At 37.9% G+C, this 18,159-nt stretch overlaps 1 protein-coding gene across 2 annotated transcripts; it reads left to right on the top strand.

The window, feature by feature from the left end:
• The first annotated feature begins 735 nt into the window (after window positions 1-735).
• Window positions 736-17,762, top strand: LOC128031395 (heterogeneous nuclear ribonucleoprotein Q). 2 transcript variants are annotated; one of them, XM_052619631.1, is made up of 12 exons: window positions 736-903; window positions 3,045-3,200; window positions 4,462-4,580; window positions 7,652-7,759; window positions 7,872-7,985; window positions 9,024-9,200; window positions 9,278-9,413; window positions 10,626-10,831; window positions 11,569-11,718; window positions 11,798-11,919; window positions 12,729-13,092; window positions 16,432-17,762. In XM_052619631.1, exons 2-12 carry the CDS (start codon window positions 3,056-3,058, stop codon window positions 16,468-16,470), a joined length of 1,680 nt encoding a protein of 559 aa, XP_052475591.1. In that variant the 5' UTR covers window positions 736-903; window positions 3,045-3,055; the 3' UTR covers window positions 16,471-17,762. The 2 variants fall into 2 exon arrangements, with proteins under 2 accessions (XP_052475591.1, XP_052475593.1); XM_052619633.1 differs by having other exon boundaries at window positions 742-903; window positions 2,938-3,200.
• The last annotated feature ends 397 nt before the right edge of the window (window positions 17,763-18,159 follow it).

Here is an 18,159-nt window from a genome sequence, read left to right as displayed (position 1 = left end):
AAGACCGAAATGAGTGACTGTCACGCTCAATGCGTGACACTTGAGAGCCCTGATACTGCTATTTTAGTATAAACAAAAAGTACCATTGTTATCACTTTCTAGTGTAACTATATTCCCTTCTCCTCTTATGAGAATGAATGAAAACAGTATCCCTGTTCAGTTAAAGACAGCTCAACCTTGAGTCAGTTCTGTTCAGTCATTAATTATGAAATGAGCTCTATGTGGCATATACAGTATGATGAACCCTCATTAACAAGCCTGTGTAAAACGAACGGTTAGCACATACTATTCTTAAAGAAACAGTAGGCAGTATTGTGTACTGGGCAGTAAGCAAGTGTGCTATTTTGATCACAGTCTAAGAGAAGCTGAAAAGACCAAGGGCTTTTTGAGCCATTTGGGACAGAGCCCCAAGGTGTAGCCCCCTTACTACATCCGCCACGTTGTGCCTGTCACATGACCTATCAACGGCAGTTTGAGTAGCCTACATAAGTACATAGTGTGCATTAGTACACGTTTTATCTGAAACTACTTATTAAAAGTATTATGTTGTGAACAATTCATAGCCTACAGTGTGTATGTAGTAAGTAGTTCGCCAGTTAACTAGTTCCCTAGCAATGATTTTAAAACAGTAAGCAGTGTACGGCATACTGCGCACTGTGTAGTGAGACAGAGTGCCATTGCGAACGCGCTCGTTGTGACGTGACCCCTCCGATGGCTGCGTGAGAAACCCCGTACAACCGGAAGCGGAAAAAAACCTCTCGCGGCATGAGTTTCTCCGCCATTTTGCACCAGACCTATTGAAGAGAGTGAGATACAGACACGGCGGGATCTGGCCTCTTTATCCTCTCTCAGTACAGTTCCCTCTGGATCTATCCCAACACAATCCAAGATATTACCTGAAAGGTATGAGCGCGTTCTGTTTGGATGTGATGAAGGCGGAGTCGGTTGTGTTCGCGGTGAAGTGACGCTTGTGATCGCACCGGCTTCTGTGGCGGCGCGTCGCGTCTCAGAGCAGAGGAGCGGTGTCCTCGCGCGTTTAGGCGGAATTCACCGACTGTAGTTCGCTTTCTGTGCACGTACACTGTAGAAAAAGTGTTGTAAAGTCATGATGTGGTTGTTGTTTGCTGGCGGATCAGGCACGAGATCGCCCCCCCTCACACACACACGTTGTCAAACAAACAAACAAACTTAACACGACCAACCGTGGCACTACAGTTCGCGGTGAAAGTGTTTGTTTGTTGTTTGAAGAATGGATATGGTGTCAGCTCCTGCTGAAGATCTCTCGGAGAGGCTGAAGACAGGTTTAATAAGCGCGCGGAGTGTCCACGTAGCTCGTGTGTTGTGGCCTAGTGAGTGTGCCCTTGTCATCCAGCATCTGACACAACAAAGAGACACGGCCCTGAGACAGAACCTGGTTTTAGCCACAGCTTGAAGCGGAATGCAAACACTCAGAGTCACACATTATGTAAATAAACGCATTTGTTCACCGGATCTGAACTATGAAGCGCTGGTTTGTGAAAGAAATGGCCGTTGTGTGTAGACCGTGGGCTGAGGCGCGTGCTCGTGCTGCTGAAGCGGGAATCCGTCGAGCACGTGCAGCTCTGAGAGGAGAAATGCGCTGACAGATACAGCACTGGATACAGCCTTTGTGCGCGCTTCTCACATTCTGCTAACAGTCTCACGCTGAAATGTTATAAATATGGCATGCATGCAGTCTTTCTGAATATGGGTGTTAGTTTGGATCGGACACGAGTGCTGACGTGTCTACAGGACCAGCCGAGCAATACACTGTCTCTGTATGAGTTGCGTTAAATTGAAGAGTAATACACAACTGTTTAATGCGAAATCTGATTAATAAAAAAAAAATAACCTACGTGTACTGACAGCTTTCTTTTAAACGCATCATTTAGAGTTTAAGTTGATTCTTATTTGCTTGAGCATTGGACCAATTTTTGGCCATATTGAGATAATGGTTAAAACAAATACTTCAAAACCTGGCGGTACTCGGAGTCAATGCCTCAGTAACTAAAATGGCAAAAATCCAGCTGATATATTAGTGGCATATATTAGTTTTTAATGACATAAGAACTCTATGAAGTACAGACATGAACAAGTATGGAGAGTTTGGCATCAGAGTAGAGTAATTCATGGGCTTGATTCAGTATTTGGTCTTGGCACATTGCTTTCTGTTGGGTAGGGATGGGTGCTACCATTTGTTTTTCAATACTAAAGGCCAGGATCGTCGATACCAATATGATGCTTCTAAACTCAACTTTTGAGTTATGAAATGTGTTAAATTACTTAAGAATAAAATGGGTAATGATATCCACTTAACTTTATTTATAGCACATTTTAACATTCGGTATGCTTTAATTTCAACTTATTAGGTTATATTTTTATTTACACATGATAACAAACAATACAGTAGTTGAAGTATGGTCACTTTAGTAAAATAAAATGTAACCTGCTAAGATGGCGATGGCTGGCTCCGCCCACTTCAGGCTACATTCATGTTTTATACAGTCTACGGGCACGAGCATCAGCAGACTGAAATGTCTGTTATCAGACAGGTTTTTCTGACCACTCCCTTCATCTGGCATTGGTCAGACAAACCGATTGTCCCGCCCTTGAGCCGTGATTGGCTCATTGTTAATGTGTCAGACTGGCTGTGATACTCAAGCAGCAGTGTCTTACAGTTGTCTATGAATACTACAATAATGGCTGTTTTTTAAATATCCAAACAGCTTAAATATATATAAATCACAGTTCCTTTGAATGTGGTTCCTTGGAGCAAATGGTGGCTGGACAGATTATCTGTATTCTATTACAAGCTGCATGCCTACTGCATATTCGTAAAGAGGAAAACAAAATACTATAAATACTGTTTATAATCATTAAATGCTGCTTGCAGTGAGTAAAATCCAGTTTGTCCTGCAGCCTTTCTGCATGTCTCTACTTCTGCGGTGATGAAGACAGCCGGCAGGCTCCAGATCGCTCCACTTTGACCCAGTTTTGGATTAATTTGGCCCCTTACATCTGCACAGGTCCCGGAGACATGGCCACGGAGCACATCAATGGCAATGGTACGGATGAACCAGTGGAGTCTCCAGCAGTTACTCATTCAGAGCACTTCCAGACGCTTCTAGACGCCGGCTTACCTAGAAAAGTGGCAGTCAAACTAGATGAGATTTACATAGCAGGTGAGACGGTACCCATCTAACTCTACATACCACTGAATCTTCACTCTTAGAAATAAAGCTCCTCAAATGCTGGGTTGGGAACAGAAATGGAGAAACCAGTTTTGGTTCCCCAAAGGACCTTTCAGTCAAAAAAGAGCTGTTTTTGTTTGAGAGTGTTTGTAGAATATTTTAATAATCTGAAGAATCTTTTTTCCAGGTTATACAGAACCTTTTGTGGAGGTTAAATGTTGTCTGTGGATCCATCAGTGCCAGTAAACAACCTTTAGTTTGGTTTTGTGGTATTGGTTTGTGGCATGTTTCACAACTTCCAGTATTTCACATTTATGCATTTGCCGGATGTTTTATTCAAAATGTCTTCAAGTAAAAAAAACAAATTCTCTTTGGAATTGAACCCATGACATTGGTGTGTTGTGTATTGTTATATTTTTCTCTTCTGGCACTAATGATGTACCCAATAACCAGTATGCAGAATGTATTGTTTATATAGGGCCCGTGATTTCTGCGATGTGGATGGAATCACTGAATCCAGTCATAAAAATGGACTTGACTTTATAATGCCGAATGTCACAGAATTTGCCCAATTTTGGATCAATAAATCAAAAGTAGGTCATTACATGTTGCTCCAAAAAGAGTATTTAAATAGAAGTCCTGCATGTTCCACTGCGTTCCAACCTGTCTGAATTTTTATTTTTTTAATTGAACACCGAAGATATTTTGAAGAATGGGTTAACTGAAGAGTTTTTGGTCTCCTTCGACTTCCATAGTGTGTGTTTTTTTTTTTAAGAAAGTCATTGAAGACCACCAACTGTTTTATTGCTAACTTTCTTCAAAATCTTATGTTCAACTGAAGAAAGACAATAAGCCATCCATTCAGGTTTGGATGGTGAGTAACGACCACTTTCATTTTTGGTCATATAATATTGAAAGAGCCAGTAATGGTTTAAGTAGTGGAAACTGTGAATATCGGTATTATCTTAACTGATTTCTAATTTTGGATGAACTGATCTGAAGCTCAAGAACAAATCAGACGTCCAACACGAGTTCTCCTTGTCTGGCGTCAGAGGAAGTGCGCTGCCGAATGCGCACATGCAGGAACAATAACAACAGCTGGCCGTGATTAGATGATTAACGTCTGTGAGATACAGTCAATGGCTCTGCTCTACTGTGTCAAATTACACATGACATCAATTGAGGAGAGCGCTGCAGTTGTTCAGTGTCTGATAACACCCAGCGACGTGAAATGTGCTGTGTTTTTGTGCAGGTCTCGTGTCTCACAGCGATCTCGACGATCGAGCGATTGAGGCTCTGAAGGAGTTCAATGAAGAGGGCGCTCTGCAAGTTCTCCTGCAGTTTAAAGACAGCGACCTGTCGCACGTTCAGGTATGTTTGAGGAGACGCAGCTAATGCACTCGTGCACCGAAAGTACTGAGCGCTTTCATTTCACAGTTTATTTCTGGTAATGCTTGGCTCATGCTGTGTTACACATCCTCACTATCTTAGGATGTAAAGGAAATTTAACTTCCCCTTGGTAGTCATTACTGTTTGTTCATGCTATAATGTCTCTTTAATTGAGATCTTTAAATCATAATACTTAAAATGACGGAGTATGGAATAAAATAAAGTTTGATTGGCATTTATCATTTGTTGTGTAGTGTAGTTTTTTTTTTGTGCATACATTATCATAAATTAAAAGTTTGTTAAATTAAAGAATTACGATTCCAATTTTGATTGCACTGTAAAAACTACTTACCGTATTACAGACTATAAGTCACTCTTTTTTTCATAGTTTGGCTGGTCCTGCGACTTATAGTCAGGTGCGACTTATCAAAATTAATTCGACATGAACCGAGAGAAATCATTACTGTCTACACTGTAGTCTACACTGAAAACAGAGCGCCCTCTCGCGGCAGGAGACGGTAATGTTTTCTCTTGGTTCTTGATTCTAATTAAATGCGACTTATAGTCCAGTGCGACTTGTTTTTTTTCCTCATCATGACTTATTTTTGCACTGGTGCGATTTATACTCAGGTGTGACTTATAGTCCGAAAACTACGGTAAACGTTCAATCGTCATCAAAGACAAGTAGAAAGTGGTTAAAAAACTGAGAACAGCAATATATATGAGCAATGGCAAAGATATAAATGAAATAAGCAGTGCTGAAAGTTTTTTATTAGTATTCATGTACAGATGAGTACGCTGTCTTCACTGCACAGATTAAATATGGATAAATCCTTGTTAAAGCTACAGAAGTTGTTCAGTCAAGAGCAGTAAGTGACTTTTTTTCTGTCCTTTGTCCAATGAACAGATCTAATATACTGACACTTTTTATTTTCCACAGTTTACATTCACTCAGAAATGAAAATTAGCCCATGATTTACTCACTCTCAAGCCATCCTAGAAGTGTATGACCTTCTACTTTCAGACGAATCAATCGGAGTTACTGGCTCTAAGCTTTATAATGGCACTGAATGGGTGTTATTCAATAGTCCAGTGATGTGCAGAGCGTTCCTCCGAAGCAGGGGCTCAAGTGTAAAAAGTTGCAATGTAAAAACTAATAATTTAGCAAAAAAAAAACATTTCATATCCTTTAAAATGTTTTATTTCTGAGATCAAATCTGTATTTTCAGCACCATTACTCCAGTCTTCAGGGTCACAGAAATCATTCTGATATACTGATTTATTACAGTTGTGCTCTTTAATATTGTTTTAAAACCTCTGATACCTTTTTTCAGGATTAATTGATGAAAACATTATACATACCGTTTAAATGTCAGTATTTTTTTTTTTTTTAAGAAATGTTGAAGTTTTGTATTCAGTCAGGATTGGTTAGATTTGATTAAGTGATAGCAAAGATTGATATTGTTAGAAAACATCTGTTTTGAATAAATGCAGCACTTTTTTTTCTTTCTTTCTTTCTTTTTTTTTTTTTTTTTTACTTTATCGATGATCATCAAAAAAGTATGCCCCCCCCCCCTCCCCCCCCAAATAAAAAATATAGCAGAAGACTTTCATCATTTATAAAAAATCAACATATTTTCATGATTTCTGAAGATCATGTGACTCTGAAGACTGGAGGAATGATGCTGAAAATACTGCTCTGATCTCATAAATAAATTACACTTTAAAAATACAAAAAAAAAATCATTCTTTGAAATTTTTAATTTTTCTGTATTTTTGATCAAATAAATAGAGGCTTTATAAGCATAAGAAACTTTCACAATACTTCAAATAATTCTTCATAATTATCAAAAATGGTAATATAATAAAGTCACCATTTGCAGCAGCCTGCACTTCACATGATAGGCCTGCAGGGGCACTGGCCTTCATTAAATATTATAGTTTCATGAAATAGTAAACGGTGTATCAATATACATAAATACAAGTAGGGGTGCACAATTCTGGGATTTAAGACTGGAAACTTTCCATGGGAATTTACAGGAATAAACCACAAAATTCCAGGAACTGGGAAAAAAAATCCTGCAGCATTAATCTTGTTGAAGATTTCTACCCTACACACTGCTCAATCACACACACACAAACACACACACACACTGCTTACTGCAGGGCTACTGAGGCCACACCCCCTACACACTCTCTGCTGTCCTCCATAACATGAACACATCATTTCTTCACAAAATATCCATCTTGGTAAGTATTAATGTAAATTACATAAATATTACAAAAATTAGTTTACAAATTCCTCCCTTCCTTTTAGATGAGAGAATCACAAAACAAGTCTAAAAATGACCCTTCCCTTCACCAAGAGAGGGATTCCCCTCCAGTTTCTCTGAAGACGCTGCATTAGCACTATTTAATTGACCGTTTATGAGGTAGAAACTATAGCTCAAGCTGTTTTGAGCAATTGAACACTATTAAACATTAACGTGACTTCTGCTCTGTCGTCAGTTAACATCCATTTTCTCAGCGCTGTAATTTGACTTCTAAAATGAGACGAACCGCAGATTCAGATCGCTTTACAAACCCTGAGTCCATCTGTCCATGTCATTTTCAAACCATTATGAATAAGTATACCATGTCATTGCTCATGAACACGCGTACCAGTTAGCGGAAACTAGAGATTACAGTTTATAAAGTTTTAAGTAAAAAATATATATACAAGAACACCCACTCACTGCAATTATAAAGCTTGGAAGAGCCGGGACATTTTTATAATCATCATTCGTCTGAAAGTAGAAGGTCATACACATCTAGGATGTCTTGAGGGTGAGTAAATCATGGGCTGGTTTTCGATTCTGGGTGTACTGTGCTTTAACACATAACACAGCGTGTCTTTACGAGGGTATTTGTCCATCTTGTGTTTGTCTGTTCAAGTGTGATAAGACACACGAGACTTTGTCCCGGGCCATTGATCCCGTCTTATGGTCGAGCCCTGGGTTTGATCTCCATCCGCTTGTTCACACCTGCTCACCCATTGCTCATGTTTTGAACAGAATAAAAGTGCCTTCCTCTGTGGGGTGATGAAGACGTACAGGCAGAGGGAGAAACAGGGGACCAAAGTCTCAGACTCCACTAAAGGACCAGACGAGACCAAGATCAAAGTACGTCTGTGCAGAATGGTCCTTCTATTGTTCATCTGTGCAGCTGTTTGTGTTGCTGCTATTGCCCCAGGACCTGTCTGACGGTCGAGTGTGTTTATTTTCTACTTCCCAGGCTTTGCTGGAGAGAACTGGCTACACACTGGATGTGACGACGGGGCAGCGCAAGTACGGCGGTCCTCCCCCAGAGTCGAGCCATGCTGGGGTTCAGCCCACCGTCGGCACAGAGGTCAGTGTGAGGGGCTGAGGGACGTTTACTATTATGCTGTTTTAAAGATGTGTTGCTATTCACTGTATGGCATTCATTACTTAGACACGTTAATTCTTTTATTAAAACCAGAAATAGATTGCAGGATAATGACAGTATTGCATAATTAAAGCAAAATGCACACTGCAGCATGGAATGGTTTGCATAGTGTTTTAACTGATCAATTAATTGCTGAAGTAGAAGAACTTGAGTCGTGCACAACCCCAAAAATGTACACTTTACAAATGAATACCTTTTAGTTTAAACCATGTTTAGTTCTTGAATTGATCAAAGTTTTCTAACAAATCATTAATTTATTCATAAAGACAAATCAGTTGATTGTCACTTATTGGCAGCTCATAGTTCATATTCAAATTATTAAAATCATTTAGATTAGATTTATTCATCTCATACAATTATGAAATTGCAGTTTAAATACATCCACCTCTTTGCTACTTGTGCATTGCAAAAATTGATGATTTAATTTGATTTGTAATAGTCTATAATGACTTATGTTTAATCAATTAATTAGAATAATAAGAATTTAACACAGAAATGCGTTGATGCATTCATCTAATAATGTAAAAAATGCCTTTCAAGGGTAAAAACGCCCTGAAAATCAGTACAAGAGGGCATAATTACAATCAACTAACCCTAGCTTTATCTCTCTGCAGGATGTGTTTTTATTAATATTGCTTAGTAATATGGTTTTATTTTTTAATAAATCGAGGAATCATGATTTTGAAACTGAAATATTTCCACATGTAAGAATTAGACACTTTGTATGTTAACAGTAAAGAGAGAGGAATGATCCAGCTGCATGTCGGCGAACGTGATGAGAAACATAAAAATCAAGAATCGGTCAAACACTCTGAAAAAAATCGAAATGTATTTTGTTTTTTACAATATCGCCCCGTGCTACTGACAATATAATGTTTGTTTCAGTAAGATGGACTCTGTGCTGTATCTATGGACATCAATCTGTATTTTATGGCTGCTGTTGTTTGTTCAAACGCTCAGATTTTTGTGGGAAAGATCCCGAGAGATCTGTTTGAAGATGAGCTGGTCCCTCTGTTTGAGAAAGCGGGCCCCATCTGGGATCTGCGTCTGATGATGGATCCGCTCAGCGGACTCAACCGAGGATACGCCTTCATCACCTTCTGCACTAAAGAGGCTGCGCAGCAAGCCGTCAAACTCGTGAGTCATCGTCTGCTTGCTTTATTTCTTCTGTCCACCTGCGGTCTTTGAGATGCTGACTGTAATCTTTGCTGCAGTGTAACAACAATGAAATCCGGCCCGGGAAACACATCGGTGTGTGCATCTCTGTTGCCAACAATCGTCTGTTTGTGGGGTCCATCCCCAAGAGCAAGACTAAGGAGCAGATCGTGGAGGAGTTTGCCAAAGTTACCGGTTAGTGTTGGTGTTATTAACGGTTCAGATGCTCGTGTGTGTGTGTGTGTGTGTGTGTGTGTGTGTGTGTATTAGAGATGCACTGATGCATTGATTTTACAGATTAACAGGAAAATCAACACTAGCAGTTTGCTTTTGTTTTTTAATACTTTTCAGCTTTCAAATAAATCACATAATTCTGTTTTAATTTAAGGTCATATGTGACCCTGGACAATAAGTCACACGGTTATATTTGTAGCAATAGCCAACAATACAATTGTACATTTTCTTCTATGACAAAAATCATTAGGATATAAAGAAAGGATCATGTACCATGAAGATATTGAGTAAATTCCCTATGTATAAAACAAATGTATTATCATTTGTAATATACATTTGCTAAGGACTTCATTTGGACAATTTTAAAGGCGATTTTCTCAATATTTAGATATTTTTATATTTTTTTTCAGATTCAAATCAGATACCAGATTTTTAAATAGTTGTACCTTGGACAAACAAACCATACATCAACAGCTTTATATATATTCAGATGTATAAATGTGTTTTGTGGTCTAGGGTCACACCTTTGTTACAGTAATAAAAAACATGAACTCTCTGATGAGGATTTGTTCAATCATAATTTCAAGTTAATATCAATCAAGTTAATGTGAAAAATGCTGTTTTTGCTTGAGCAAAGACAAAGAACACTTTGTATTGTGCATATGTACATGCACAGGACCAACCTGTTTCTGCTGTAGTTTCAAACCCATCTAAATATATTCTAACAAAGTGAACTCATTAAATCTTTGTATAAAAGAAATATAAAATGCATGATTGCATTCACTATGCATTAAAATTATCTTATAAAAATACCATATTTCTTCCTCCTTGTAAATTTTGTATTTAGTTTAGTAAGTAAAAATAAAATTGTCAGTAGAAAATTACATTTGTCATTTAGTAATTAAAAAAATTCTAGTTATTACTACTAGTAATTTTTTCAAAGGTTCAGCAATATTTTAAGTGAAAAGTTTTTCTTCACATTAATTATTGGTTACTGTAATGGAAAAAACAGTTTGTCTGATACTGAAAGTATATTCAGAAGAGCCGCACATCTGCAGTGAATTTCTCCGTTTATATTTTTTTTCTGATTAACTGAAGAGGCAAGCATTTGTGATGGATTCGTGTCAACAGACAGTTTTCCAGGAAATAACTTTCCGTCCTCAATCTCAACAGAGGGCTTGAACGACGTCATCTTATACCATCAGCCTGACGACAAGAAGAAGAACCGCGGCTTCTGCTTCCTGGAGTATGAGGATCATAAAACAGCAGCCCAGGCGCGGCGCAGGTTAATGAGCGGCAAAGTCAAGGTGTGGGGCAACGTGGTGACGGTCGAATGGGCCGATCCCATAGAAGACCCCGACCCTGAAGTCATGGCTAAGGTGCGTTATTTTCCACGAGCAGCAGTGCACGAGTCAGTGAGGTGCTGACAAAACCAAAGTTTTATATCAGGATTAGTCATTTTATTCCATGATAATCATATTTATCACAGAATACTTGATTTTGTTGGAAATATGGTTATGATACACGATTCAAACCGTAGCATTTCAGTTTTCACTGATATCATCTCTATCTGTGGGTTTTTGTTCACTTGTGTGATTGCATAATGTTACACACACACTCCTCAGTTCTGAGAACTAAAAACACCAAACGCATTTGTCTTTAGACTAGCGCTCGATGCTTTTAAAGCTTTCCTTTAAAGCTCCAAATTTGCAGTAAAAGTGAAACAGGACATTGTCTTTGCATGTAAGAAAAATTTAACTCTTTTAGCTTTAGACTACTTTAATCTTGTAATCTTTTATTTAGCATTACAGTAATGAGAGCATCCGTACTACTGTAAAGTTTATGCATATATTGTGTATATTGATGATTATCAGTGAAGTCGAAATGAGAATTACAAAACCTTTACACTGTACACATTACATCAATGAGAATGATTTTTAAATTTGAAGCTAGTGTTTTTATTTGCTTATGCCAATGTTAGAGGAGGGAATATACGAAATTGTCTTTTTCTTTACGCAAAATATTTTCCTGTGTGCTAAATGAGATTCACACGCCCGAGCCTTGAATTATAAATGTTCAGGTTTATACTGAAGAATTGTTTACATGTATTGTTTAGGTCAAAGTCCTCTTTGTAAGAAACCTGGCCAGCACAGTAACAGAAGAGCTTCTCGAGGAGACGTTCTGTCAGTTTGGCAAACTGGAAAGGGTTAAAAAGCTTAAAGACTACGCCTTCATCCACTTCGAAGAGAGAGATAGCGCTGTGAAGGTAGTTATCTCTTCTTCTGCAATCATTTGAGAGGTTGTTGGTAATTTATGCACAGATTTTAACCAGTGTTTTTCCGCAGGCTCTAGCTGAAATGCATGGGAAGGATTTAGAAGGGGAACAAATTGAAATAGTCTTTGCAAAGCCGCCTGACCAGAAGAGGAAAGAGCGAAAGGCCCAGAGACAAGCTGCTAAAACTCAAATGTAAGGCGATTTATGAGATCTGTCGCATAACTAACTTTCCTTGAGCTCACATGAAGAAATGCTCTCAAGGTCTTAAAATGACTGGAAAATAGAGAGCAAAAGTCTATAGGATGAAATATTTCAGCTATCTGAAGTCACCTGATGCATTGTGAGAAGATAAGACTGATATTTATATTGTTTTATGTAAGTATCTACTATTCTGTTATAAAGATCTCATTGATTTGGATTACAAGCACCAGAATTTCATCTTTCGGTCTATTTAAATATCAGCATTAGCCCTAAATTGCATATTTCTGTTCAATAAACAGTTACATTAACAAAAAGTACTAATTTTTATTTGGACTGATATTTCATATATCAGACTTTACAGCAGGGATGCAATGATATGAAAATTATGCCCAACAACTGATAATACTTTATATGTGAAATAAATTTTGCCCGATAATTGATAATTCTTTATGTGAAAGAAATTTTGCCCGATAACGATAATTATTTTTGTGAAAGCCGAAAACCGATATGTTGGCCTATAAATCTAATTCCAAATTTGTATATAATTTTTTTTGTCTCACCATTAAAAGCCATTAAACAATTAACACATTTAAACGAAGTGTCTCTGCAGGACATAATGAATTATTTATTGGGATTAATATATTTGCAAAATGTTCTAATCGGTTAGAGAGAGAGAGTTGTAGAGCTATGTTTTAGTGGCTGATATGTCTCCTCTTCATGCCCACTTTTTCACAGCTTTACAAATCTGATGTGTTATCAATCAGTGCAGAAAAGATTGTAAACTCCTGCGTTTGTTTCAGGTATGATGAGTATTATTACTACGGGCCTCCACATATGCATCCCCCGACGAGAGCAAGAGGACGAGGCGCTCGAGGAGGTTATTCGTATCCGCACGACTATTACAGCTATGAAGATTATTACGATTACTACGGCTATGACTATCACAACTACAGAGGCGGTTATGACGACCCCTACTATGGCTATGATGACTTCCAAGCTCACGTCAGAGGAAGAGGAAACAGAGGAGTCCGGGGCCCCACGCTGTCCAGGGGCCGCAGCTCCAGCGCTCCCAGAGGACGGGCCGGTTTCTCTCAGCACATGGGTCCGGGGTCCAGCCGAGGCGGCCGGGGGTCCAGAGGAGGCCTCCAGCAGAGATGTCGAGTGGTACGTGATGTGTGGGTGGAGCACTCCTGGAGTGCTGGCAGGAGGTTTTAAAGTGCTGTAGGCTAGATGTGCACTAATTTAATAAGTCAAATTCGACAAAGGACATGGTGATCCAAATACATGTTTTGGCGTTTGTTTTTCCTTCCCCTCCTTTTCATATTGCTTACATTTGCAAGGCACCTTGTGGACGAAATGGACCAAAGGTTTGCACTTTTCTTTCATTCCTGATAGTTAAATGAATCCGTAATGTAAGTGCTGTGAATTTTAGGCCTCCACATATGCGTTTGATTAGCGCTACTCTGTTTTAAAGTATATCAGTTAATGCTTTGTGCACAAAACATGGATAAACTTGAGTGAAAATTTGTTGTTTTTAATGTTTTAGATGAACTGAGATCTGGTAGTCTATGCTGTTTTATACACAATTTTTCAGCCACCATTTACATTTTTCTTTTTTAAACAAAATGGAGTAGAAACGTAATTGCATCATTAAAAATTTAAGTGAAAACTGCCTTATGTGCTATTTAAATATCTAGTTTGAGTTTTGTTCGTTCAATTCAGTTAATGGTTTTTGGTTAAATGAAAACGTAGAATAAAAAATTATAACCGATAATTCTTTATACGTGAAATAAATTTTGCCCGATAACGATAATTCTTTGTAAAAGAAATTTTGCCCGATCACCGATTAATTCTTTATGTGAGAAAAATTTTGCCCGATAACGATAATTCTTTGTAAAAGAAATTTTGCCCGATAACCGATAATTCTTTAAATGTGAAAAAAAAAACATTTGTCAGATAACCAATAATTCTTTGTATGTGAAAAATATTGCCCGATAACCGATAATTCTTTAAATGTGAAAAAAACCATTTGCCCGATAACCGATAATTCTTTGTATGTGAAAAATATTGCCCGATAACCGATAATTCTTTGTATGTGAAAAATATTGCCCGATAACCGATAATTCTTTGTATGTGAAAAATATTGCCCGATAACCGATAATTCTTTGTATGTGAAAAATATTGCCCGATAACCGATAATTCTTTCAATGTGAAAAAAAAAAACATTTGCCCGATAACCGATAATTCTTTGTATGTGAAAGCCGATAACGATATGTTGCCTGATAAATCTAATTTCAAATTTAACCAATATGTTGGACGAAATAGACCAAAGGTTTGCACTTTCATTCCTGATAGTTAAATTCACAGCACTGTTTTAAAGTATATCAGTTAATGCTTTGTGCACCAAACATGGATAAACTTGAAAGTTTTTTCAAAAATGTGTTGTTTTTAATGTTTTAGATGAACTGAGATCTGGTAGTCTATGCTGTTTTATACACACAATTTTCCAGCCACCATTTACATTTTTATTTTTTAAACAACAAAATGGAGTAGAAACATAATTGTATCATTAAAAATCTGAAAACTGCCTTATGTGCTTATGTGCTATTTAAATATCTAGTTTGAGTTTTGTTTGTTCAATTCAGTTCATGGTTTTTGGTTAAATGAAAACTTTTTTTTTTTTTTTTTTTATAATTCACTTGTATTTGTTCTGAAATAGTTCAGATTTGCTTTTTCCTAATCAAAATTTTAAGTTAAATACAGCAAAAAAATCAAGTTACAATTTTTTTTTTTTAACTACCTAAACAAGGAAGAATATTTAATCATGTAAGTTTTATAGTAAAATAATGTAGGGGAAAAATGGGGTAGGAATTGCTTAAACTGTTTTCACTCAGAAATTACTGGTGAAGTTCACAGATAAATACAAAAGAGTGACATTTAGGGCCCTATTTTAACGATCTGAAACGCAAGTGTCAAAGCGCGAAGCGCAAGTAACTTCATTATTCATAGGTGTGGTTTGGGCGTAACGTGAAATAAACCAATCAGAGCGTCATCCAACATTCCCTTTAAAAGCAGGTGCGCAAGTTCCATTATGGATTGCTATTATTATGGCGTATTTATTTACCAGGCGCACGCCAGGAGCGGTTCACAGCCGAGGAGACTGTTGTTCTTGTAAGAGCAGTGAAAGACAGAGAAGTTGTGTTGTATGGGGATGGGAGAAACCCACCCAAAATAGCGTCGGTTAAACAGGCGTGGGAGGAAATAGCGAATTGTTTCATCAATTTTTTTTCCTGGTTCTTGATGGACAAACCAATTTGTCAGATGTCCTTATATACACATATATGCCTTTCCACTATTGGGCAAACAGGTCTGATCCTTAATTACTACAATTAGCCTGAATAATTTGTAAGCTAGATTTATGCCTATTTTTTTTCACATCTTCGTGGCACACCACAATGATTTCCGTCATCTCATGTGTTAATATTTTTTTAGTGTAACAATTTATGATTTGCAAAAATAACTGTTGCATCTGTGTAGATTACATGAGCAAAGTGTATGCGCGTTGTGCACGCTATACATTATGGTCAAGCATGCGCCCTTAAAATAGCATAATGAACAACGCGCCACTGACTTTAGACTAGGTTTTTTCTGGTCAGTGGCGCAATTGTTTAATGGGACAGCAAAATAGCACCAGGGATTGTTTGCGCCGGAACAAGCCTCCTTTTTTGCGCTGAACCGCCCAGGGAGCGCAAGTTCATTCACTAGTTTAGCGACGTGCTTCTGTGGAGGGAAAAGCGCGCTTTGCGCGGGTGCAAAATAGGAATGACACATGCGTCAGTGTACAAAGTCAATTGCGCTGGGTGCAAGATAGGGCCCTTAATGTGTTAATTTAAAGTGGAAAGACTGAATTTTTTTTTTTGGTAAATTGTACTCCAATAATTTATATAATCCTTTTTTATTTTAGTGTCCAGCATTTATTGTATGAAAAAATGCAGCCTTTATGATATTATGGAAATATTATGCAAATGACTGAATGTCTTAATTTGGTTAAATGAAAAATATTCAGTTGAACTGATTTACAAAAATAGTTTGCACAAAAACTTGTGCAAAAACTATATATTTTTTAGTTTCTGCTAGTTTAAATATTCAGCTTTTAAAACACCTTTATTAACATTTGCATGCTCTCAAGACAAGGGAGGGTTGTAAAACAAGTTACTGCAATGCATCACAAAGAATGTCTGTTATAAACGTAATGTTTTAATTGTATACGTATCTAGACATGCTGGTGTTTCAGCACATGCATTAATGTCAAAGATACTAATGTACAGATTTTGCGCTACACATGGGCACTGATGTCCTCAGCGTTCTCATTCCTGGAAGTTTCTCTAGACTTTGGATGATCCATCTCTTGTGCTTTAGTTGTGAAGGTCCTGCATGAATCTGATTATGTACCGCTGCTTCTGTTTGAATAAATAAAGCATGAATATTTTTTTGTTTCACCAGGGAAAGGGGGTCGAGGCTGGTCCTGACCAGGTAGTATGAAGACTGACTTGTTGTATGGGGTTACACCGGATGCTACCAGTGTTCACAAGGTTAAAGCAAACTCAAAGATCCAATGATATTCCAGCCTGTATTGAAGCAAATCTCCTATACTGCCATCCCCGACAAAACATAAGAGTTCCTGAGTCGAAACCCCGGACCCCCAGTTTCCCCATTCGGAGCCCATCTAAATAAATCAACTCACTACTACCCCCAGTTATATAGTCCACGCCCAAACACGCCACATGATGGAACAGAAGTTCAGACTCTCAAGGATCCCCACACATCAGATGTGTTTTGCACTTTTGTTCTTTTTCTTTTTTCCTCCTGCGTTTGAAGTGGCTCAGAGGAGCTTGACGCTGATGTATATTTTTGTGCTAACTACAATGTTGTCGGAATGTCCATGTTAACCTAAAGCGCTTGGATTCGGCTGGAGAACATCTGCGGGTTTTTGGTGTAACCGCCTCACATGGACAAGTCAGGCATTCCAGGAACGTGGTTCTTTTCAGAACTTGTCTTTTTAAGGGTCGGTTAACTACCTCAGTAGAGAGGATTCAACTACCCTGCCTGTACTGTAAATAGGGACGCGTCGAAGCATAGGAGCAGGGCTTGTTTCTTATCAAATATGCACATGGGCAGCAGTGATTCTTAATGTAATATAGTTAATCGGCTGCTGCTCTGACACTGCAAACAGTAAAACTGGGCATGTAAATCAATCTCATCAGATGAGCTGGAACAAGCCCTGCTTTTATCCTCCTTTCAACTGAATTAGCTGCCTTGCTTCTTCAGATTATGTAGTTACTGGGTGTATGATAGTTTGGAATAAAATGTTACTTTTGTATTGGCTTAAACATCACAAATGCATCCGCTGCATTTGCTAAGCCCTGCAGTGTCCTTTTTTCTGCCAACGCCGGGCAGTTCTCTTGAACAACAGTTGAAGAGCAATTAATTATGTAGGTTTATAATCAATCATGACTTTTAGACGAACAATCAATGACGCTTGCGTTCGCAGGCAAGAGATGAACTGGTTTTTGTAGAAAAAGGGATACTGCAGCTTCAGTTTATATTCCGTATATAGCAAGCAGGTGACCGAACCATTCAACCGGTTTTGTACACAGTTAACTCCCTCTCGATAAAGCTGTAACATTGCAACCTTTTGAAAAGATGTGAGCAGTTTTAAACTATTGTTGGTGGCCAACAACGTTTTTGCATTCCAGCAAATAAATTGTTTTATACTGTAAAATGAGGTGAGTGTAACTTATTTTTGTAATAAAGGTTTTGAATTCTATCTTAAATCCTGTTGACTGTCGTGATCTTGTCTTCTGGAAAGATACAAAAATGCTGGTGGTTTCTTTTTGTATACGTTACAGAGATATGGTCTAGATTCACTTTGAAATGATTTTCACTCATAAATTGCTAGTAAATGTTTAATCTCTGTAAAGTAATTGGGTATTTGTACTGTTTTGATGAGGATTATTCATCACTGTGACAGCAAAGGGAAGTTGATGAAAACTTCTACAAGTATCCATGTTGGACACTAGGTGTCTGTATAATAAGTGCATTTGCTTTTTAGTTCATAACTCATCATAAAAGGGTTATCAAAAAGATACGTGCAAATATTTGACACCTATTTAGACTAATTGACCGGAATCTTTCAAACACATTGTCCAATCTTAACAAAACTTGGGATTC

This window comes from Carassius gibelio, chromosome A17 (assembly GCF_023724105.1).
Source record: "Carassius gibelio isolate Cgi1373 ecotype wild population from Czech Republic chromosome A17, carGib1.2-hapl.c, whole genome shotgun sequence".
Classification (NCBI taxonomy): Eukaryota; Metazoa; Chordata; class Actinopteri; order Cypriniformes; family Cyprinidae; genus Carassius; species Carassius gibelio.
The sequence above is the reverse complement of the archived record's forward strand: the minus strand, read 5'-3'. Positions and strand labels throughout refer to the sequence as shown.